This window comes from Heloderma suspectum, chromosome 2 (assembly GCF_057233095.1).
Source record: "Heloderma suspectum isolate Gila_16-S chromosome 2, 16-S_ref, whole genome shotgun sequence".
Taxonomy (NCBI): domain Eukaryota; kingdom Metazoa; phylum Chordata; class Lepidosauria; order Squamata; family Helodermatidae; genus Heloderma; species Heloderma suspectum.
Window position 1 is genome coordinate 301,671,966 of NC_139459.1, and position 8,035 is coordinate 301,680,000.

Sequence of the window (8,035 nt, forward strand, 5' to 3'; positions counted from 1 at the left end):
CTGTATTAGCAGGTTGTGGGACAGATTGATGCATGAGATACAGATGTGCACTGGAAAGGAAGGAAAAATGCACACCTGGAATGTTTCCGAATCTCAGATGACTTGTAACCAAACTTAGCCATGCTGATCTATGAAAAGAAATGTGTTCTACGGGAAAGTCAGTAATAGGGATCTGAAATATTACTTAAGGGGAAAAGCTGGTTTAAAATCAATTGATGATGATGAATGATCGTGCTTTTCTTACAGCTAAGAACTCAAAGCAGTTAAACAGCAAAGAAAAATGACAAAAGTAATCAAAACAGACTAAAACTATTTATATATTTGTAATACTTGTATACCACTTAATATAGTAAAATCTCTAAGCAGTTTACATACAAAAATATTTTAAAACATAGTTAAAAATTCATATATAATACAAAAGTAAAAGATTTCAACTTTCAACAACAAATGTAAGATTAAAAGAAACAAGCAGTAAAACAGCAGCATCATAATGATCACTTATGACAAGACTAATGCTAAAGTAGGAATTTATTGTTTATTTATGGTACTTCTATGCCCCCCCCCCAATAATCAGGATTCCTTTGGTAATACTGTCAGTAGTCAGAAAAATTAGCAAGAAAATACTTTCTTTTCTTTTTTTACATCAGTAGATTCATTAGTGTGCCTTTGGCAAAGATGTGAACCCAAAACAATCCACACACATAAAAGCTTCAAAACCAATGGGGAATATATTTATTAAACAAGCACTAATTAAAATATACAGTTATTTGGGGGAAAGCAAAGTGTGGTAGAGCAATTGCATAGACGTATAAAGGCAACAAGAACTTGTACTGCGAGGACATTAGCTTTAGAACCACAACTGCAAAGGCCCGGCTCCTTGCTCCCTGCTCCCACCTGCCACATCTCAGTTGGTAAGGAGACACTAAGCAGGATCTTGGATGTTGAGCAGAGTGTGCAGGAGGGGAATGAAAGGGAAAATGTAGTCCTTAAGGTACCCAGACCCCAAGCTGTTTAGGGATTTAAATCAGTGCATTGAATTGAGACTGGAAATAGATATGCAACCTGTCCAGTTGAATAGAACTGGAGGTCTAATCTCAGCCCAGCCAACAAGCTGCTGGCCAAATAATTATCCTGTATTTGCAGTAAGACTAGTGTGGGGGGTAATATGGCTTATAAACTTCAACGTACTTACTTATCGGTCCAGCCAACCCCAGAAAACCTGCTGGCAATGGCATTTTGACCTAATTGAAGACTTTAGATGCTTTTCAAGGGTAGCCCCATGTTGACTGTGTTACAGTAGTCCAGTCTGGATGATACAAAAGCATGAGCACCTATAGCCAAATGAGTCTTCTCAGGAAAAGGGCATAACCTGCTTAGCACAGCATAAGGTGGTGTAAAGCTCTCCTAGTCATTATCACTGCCTTAATCTGGCACTGCTTTTCCATGCTCAGGGGTAAGTCACGCCTATTGCTCTACAGAATTGCCTGTCTGTAGCCTTAACCAGGTGGTCATTTCGCCAGGCAGAAGTAGCCTGGAACACGGGGAATGACCTAATAAGCCTGCGGTTTTAAAAAAAAAAGTCTGTAACAGAACCTGGGATGCTGAACATTGCTCTTTGCACTGATGTATGTGTTGCATATTTTGGCAATGTTTCTTTGTGGTTGGTGTTGTGAAATATAAAGATAAAGGTATCTGCTAAAGAGCTGACGTATATAAGAAGTCAAAATGTACGTTACAGTTATATTCAGATCTATTGCATTCATTATATAATCCACCTCTCAGTAATTGGTGGGTTATTTCAATGTGGCAGGAATTTGCTCTAGAAAAAGAGATGGTAGACCTGATGACACTGAGAACATACAGTCATTCAAGATGCTTGCCGCTGCCACATCATATGACAGTGTAACATGGTGGTGTTATAACTAAACCAGTGGGTTTCTTTTTTCAGACCATCAGAAGATGTGCTACTCTGCGTTGGTGCTGGCTATGATTTTCTGTATGGGAGAACCGCTGCCATATCATCACTATGGTGAGAATAAGCTCCAGGAAGGAAAAGTAGATGGCAAGATGCCAATGCGTAGGAGATTTTTGCAATCTATTCACCTATAATTAAGAAGAGACAGCTTGATCAGAGACTGGTCTCCTCAGTCTGGGAAGTGGGTACCCAAAATGCTTATGGGTGGAGAACTGGATGGAGTCCAGACATGTGAAATCTTGCCTATTGTTTTCTTCAGAAAAGACTGCTGAATTCATCTTCCCTGAGACTAGTTGGGTAATCTGCTGTAGTATTGCCAAATCTCTTATTAGCTGGGAAATTGCTCTAGATCTTCCTTCAATTATCTCTATAGTCTACCAGAATCCCTGTCCTAACAACAACAACAACAAATCCATTATAAAGCTGTTTAAAAGTCTAGCAAAGATCTTTCAAGTCAGAGGTTTCTACTGACAGTATCAGGTTCCGCTTGTAGGATTTGGAAATGTCTAGATTAGGATTAGGCCGCGGTGGCTTAGTGGTTAAGACGCTGAACTGCAGACCGAAAGGTTGGCAGTTCGAGACCCGAGTGCTGCGTGACGGAGTGAGCTCCCGTCTTCAGTCCCAGCTTCTGCCAACCTAGCAGTTTGAAAGCAAGAAATTGCAAGTAGATAAATAGGTACCGCTTCAGCTGGAAAGGTAACAGCGTTCCGTGCACCTCGGTGTTCAGTCATGCCGGCCACATGACCACGGAAGCGTCTTCGGACAGCGCTGGCTCTTCGGCTTAGAAATGGAGATGAGCACCACCCCCTAGAGTCAGACACGACTGGCTGGGAACACCTTTACCTTTTTAGATTAGAATATTTAGTAGCATTGGATCTCAGCGTTGCTTGTATTTTGATTGTTTTGTATTCATCTTAAATGTTCTGATATATGCTACCAAAGGAATCCTGATTATTGGGGGGGGGCATAGAAGTACCATAAATAAACAATAAATTCCTACTTTAGCATTAGTATTAAAGGCAGCTGTTCATTTATTGTATGGTATAGATACCCAAAGGGTCAGACTAGACACAGTGAGACAAGATCTGAGAACAGAGTTTCTCTGGATTTCTTTCAAAGCTAAAAGCAATCACAGAGTCACAGTACGGGGGAAAAGCTAACCCATCCTCCCCAGCATGGTTTGCCAGCTCCAAATTGCTCTGCCTTACCAAACTGTAACTCACCCTACAAGGCAAATAGCAATGTTGGGCTGGCGATTTTTCATTGTAGAAATGGTATAAGGGGAAGAGGTCAAACCTCCCTCCCATAGCATGGTGGCCCCAATCCAAATTCTCCACCCAGGTGACTGTTATTAGCTTGGGGGGTAGGGGTGGGAATGAGAGGGTGGAACAGAAGGTCTTTTTTTTTTTTTTTTTAAGAATGTATAAACCACCCTTCGTCCTTACAGATATCAGGGCAATGTGCAATAAATAGTCAGATAAACACAAAATACAGTTCAAATGATGAAATGTAATAATTGAGAGGTAGCTAATGTAAGACAAAATAACCCACCTTAAAATGCCCAGGTAAACAACAGTTTTAATCTGTTACCAGAAGGATTGCAATGTTGGTACCAGACATACATCTAAAAGGAAATCTAGTCCTGGACTAGGAGCTGGGAGATCCGGGTTCTAGTCCCCACTTGGCCATGGAAGCTCACTGGGTGACTTTGGGCCAGTCACAGACTCTCAGCCCAACCCACCTCACAGGGTTGTTGTTGTGAGGATAAAATGGAGAGGAGGAGGATAATGTAAGCCGCCTTGGGTTCCTTGCAAGAGGAAAAAAGGCGGGGTATAAATGCAATAGATAGATAGATAGATAGATAGATAGATAGATAGATAGATAGATAGATAGATAGATAGTCATTAAGGATTTCCTGTTGTATCATCTGGTTTGACCTTCAGTCAACTGAACTCTATGCATTTCACAAAGATTTTGCACCTATTAATATGGATACAATGTGATCCATTTGATACATATAGGTGCAAACTTCCTGGCTCTATCAAGCTGGTTATTTTAGCCTTGAATGGAGACTATGTTGCTTTCTGTGACTTACAGTGCAAACCTATGCATATTTACTCAGAAATAAGTCTGACTGTTTCCAGTGGGGCTTACACCCTAGTAGCTGAATTAGTATGAGTTTCATCTCTTTAAAAAAAAAAAAAAAATCTGCATGCTGTCCCAATGTAGTTCTCTATATAGAATACCCAGCTCAAGATCAGGAACCTGTGCAATAACAAAGTACATTACGAGCAACCAAAAGTCTCATTCTTTTAGGGCTGTGTAGTTGTTCCATTCCCTTTTGCAAGGAAGGAGTCTATATTTCTTTCCTTTGGTGTGAACCTAGCATTTATTTTCTTCAGGTAGCCTTATTTGCATAGGATTTAGAGCTGTCCTGATAGATATATCAAACAATAATGAGTGACTAATGATTAGGATTAATTTTAAGTAGGCAGACAGTTGTGGGGCAGGAAAATAAGTCTATTCCTGCCCATGATCATACAATCATAGAATAGTAGGGTTGGAAGGGGCCTACGAGGCCATCGAGTCCAACCCCCTGCTCAATGCAGGAATCCAAGTCAGAGCATCCCTGACAGATGGCTGTCCAGCCTCGTCTTGAACGCCTCCAGTGTGGGAGAGCCCACTACCTCCCTAGGTCATTGGTTCCATTGTCATATTGCTGTAACAGTCAGGAAGCTTTTCCTGATGTTCAGCCGGAATCTGGCTTCCTGTAACTTGAGCCCATTATTCCGTGTCCTGCACTCCGGGATGATCAAGAAGAGATCCTGGCCTTCCTCACTGTGACAACCTTTCAAGGACTTGAAGAGCGCTATCATATCTCTCCTCAGTCTTCTCTTCTCAAGGCGAAACATGCCCAGTTCTTTCATTCTCTCTTCATAGGGCTTTGTTTCCAGTGCCCTGATCATCTTTGTTGCCCTCCTCTGAACCCTCTCCAGTTTGTCTGCATCCTTCTTCAAGTGTGGTGCCCAGAACTGGACACAGTACTCCAGATGAGGCCTAACCAGTGCTGAGTAGAGGGGAACTAGTACTTCATGGGATTTGGAAGCTATGCTTTTATTAATGCAGCCCAAAAGCGCATTTGCCTTTTTTGCAGCCACATCACATTGTTGGCTCATATTCAGCTTGTGATCGACAACAATTCCAAGATCCTTCTCGCTTGTAGTGTTGTTGAGCCATGTATCCCCCATCTTGTAACTGTGCATTTGGTTTCTTTTTCCTAGGTGCAGAACTTGGCATTTATCCCTATGAAATGTCATTCTGTTGTTTTCTGCCCAGCACTCCAGTCTATCCAGATCACTTTGAATTTTGTTTCTGTCTTCCAAAGTATTAGCTATCCCGCCCAATTTTGTGTCATCTGCAAAATTGATCAGCATTCCCTGTACCTCCTCCTCCAAGTCATTAATAAAAATGTTGAAGAGCACTGGGCCCAGGACTGAGCCCTGCAGTACCCCACTCATTACCTCTCCCCAGTTTGAGAAGGTCCCATTGATAAGCACTCTTTGAGTCCGATTCTGTAGCCAACTGTGGATCCACCGGATCATTGTTTCATCTAGCCCACTTTGAGCTAGTTTGCTCATCAGGATATCATGGGGCACTTTGTCAAAAACTTTGCTGAAGTGGAGGTATATGATGTCTACAGCATTCCCACGGTCTACAAGGGAGGTTACTTGATCAAAAAATGAGATCAGATTCGTCTGGCAGGACTTGTTCTTGACAAATCCATGTTGGCTTGGAGTAATTACTGCATTGTTTTCAAGGTGCTTCCAGATGGATTGCTTTATCATCTGCTCCAGAATGTTCCCAGGGATTGATGTCAGACTGACTGGCCTGTAGTTCCCAGGTTCCTCCTTTTTACCCTTTTTGAAGATAAGGACATTAGCCCTCCTCCAGTTATCTGGCACTTCCCCCGTCCTCCATGATTTCTCAAAGAGAATAGACAGTGGTTCTGAGAGTTCTTCTGCCAGTTCCTTTATTACTCTAGGATGCAGTTCATCTGGCCCTGGAGATTTGAACTCATTCAAAGTAATTAGGTGTTCCTTGACCATATGCCTATCAATCTCAAGCTGCAATCCTGCCCCTTCAGCCTGTACTTCGCCTTTGCCATAGACCCTCTTTTGGGAGAAGACTGAGCCAAGGTAGGAATTGAGCACCTCTGTGTTTTCTTTGTCATCTGTTATCGTTTTGCCATCCTTATTTAATAGCCGAACAACCATTTCTTTCCTCTGCCTTTTACTATGCAGGTAGCTGAAGAAAGCCTTTTTGTTTTTGTTTTTATTATTATTATTAGTATTATTATTATTATTATATTTATATCCCGCCTTTTTCCCAATACTGGGACTCAAGGCAGCCTTACAACGTTAAAACTACTACAAGTAGTAGTAGCGTCGCTTGCCATGGGATCTTACTGATCATTGTTCTGAGTTGATTAAAATCCGCTTTCCTAAGATCCAGGGTTTGCGCTTGACTACACTCGGCTTTTGCTTCCCTTAGAACCAAGAACTGAAGGACAACATGGTCACTTTCCCCCAGAGTTCCTGTAACTGCTGCTTTCTCCACTAAGTCATCTCTGTTGGTTAGGATCAAGTCAAGGATAGCCGATCCTCTAGTTCCTTCCTGTACTTTCTGTAGCAGGAAGTTATCCGCCACACAAGTCAGGAATTTCCTGGAGGGGCCATGTTTTGCAGAATTTGTCTCCCAACAAATATCGGGGAGATTGAAGTCCCCCATTACAACTACATCATGCTTCCTTGAAACACTGGCAATTTGCTTTTCAAAAGTGTCATCCTCGTCTTCTCCCTGATTGGGTGGCCGGTAGTAGACTCCGACCATCAGGTTCCTTTTATTCTTTGCTCCATTTATTTTGATCCAGATGCTCTCAATGGGGCTACCAAGCTCTTTTTCAGAGGACTCTTTTTGATGCTCTTTTTCAGAGGACTGCTTGCAGATGTGCAGAGAAGGTTCAAGGAAAAGTCTGCTCCTCAGCCTCACTATAGATCTGGTGGCTGCCCTGGATCTGGGAATGTAGATATCTGCTGATTACCAGCAAAGCAAAGGGGAAGACAACAATCTGCAGTGTGTGCGTGTGCACGTGCGTGTGTGTGTGTGTGGGTGTTAGTTTGCTTCACCTCCCCCTCTCTCCCGAGTGCTTTTCCTCTCAACATGTCAAACATGTTGGATGTGGGCCTGAAGGAGAAAAGCAGCCCTCTTGGGCCTGCCATTTCGCTCCTATAATTGTGCCCCCCTCCCCCATGCTTTGCAGCTGTTCAGTAGAGACCCTGGTTCCGAAGTTATTTATTTATTATTATTATTATTTTATATTGATTATGATAACAATGTTCTCTGGGCAGATTACAAATGGTTAAAAGGATAAAATATCATACCATACAAAATTACTAACAGCACAGGATATATAAGAATGGCCATAACATCGAAAAAACAAGTCTCTAATAGAACTGGATCTGCAACCAAACTTAACTACAGACAGGATACTAGCCAGTTTTGTAAAATCATAGAATAATAGTAGCATTGGAAGGGGCCTATAAGACCATTGAGTCCAACTCCCAATCAGTGGCTACACTTAAGTCTCCTTTTGTTCCACATGCTGGAGATGAATCCAGTCCGCTGTGGGGAAGATACTATTTCTAAAAATGCCTTTTCTTTTGCACAGAGCACCTCAATTCCCAGTTTGTCCAGTTCCTGTTTGATGTGATTGAAGATGGGTTGCCCTCAGATACCACAGACCAGCTGTCTGACCTGTTCATTAATGTCCTTCTGGCATTTAATCTTCACATTCCAGGTCAGTAGTGCTGGTTTCCCCTGACTGAGATGATACCAAGATTTGTAATCAGCTGCAGACATTCTTTCGCTGTACTGTGTTACATTGCAAACAGCCTGATCTAGTGCATGGTTGGGAGTGCGCAAAATGCTAGATTGAATGGGACACTTGTCCACACTCTGCAGCTAGAAGGGGGTGGGGGGAAATTCTGTGGAGTAGGTTCA

The 8,035-nt window shown here is 42.2% G+C and overlaps 1 protein-coding gene across 5 annotated transcripts in view; it reads left to right on the plus strand.

Moving 5' to 3' along the window:
* Positions 1-8,035, plus strand: part of NCKIPSD (NCK interacting protein with SH3 domain) — a 192,982-nt gene that overhangs the window by 114,836 nt on the left and 70,111 nt on the right. For all 5 annotated transcript variants that reach the window (XR_014788530.1, XM_084840138.1, XM_084840141.1 and 2 more), the window contains 2 exons: positions 1,949-2,029; positions 7,704-7,832. Coding sequence is in view for 4 of the 5 variants with exons in the window: in XM_084840138.1 (XP_084696264.1) it covers positions 1,949-2,029; positions 7,704-7,832 (210 nt within the window). In the remaining variant the exon portion in view is untranslated. The remainder of the gene's footprint in view (positions 1-1,948; positions 2,030-7,703; positions 7,833-8,035) is intronic.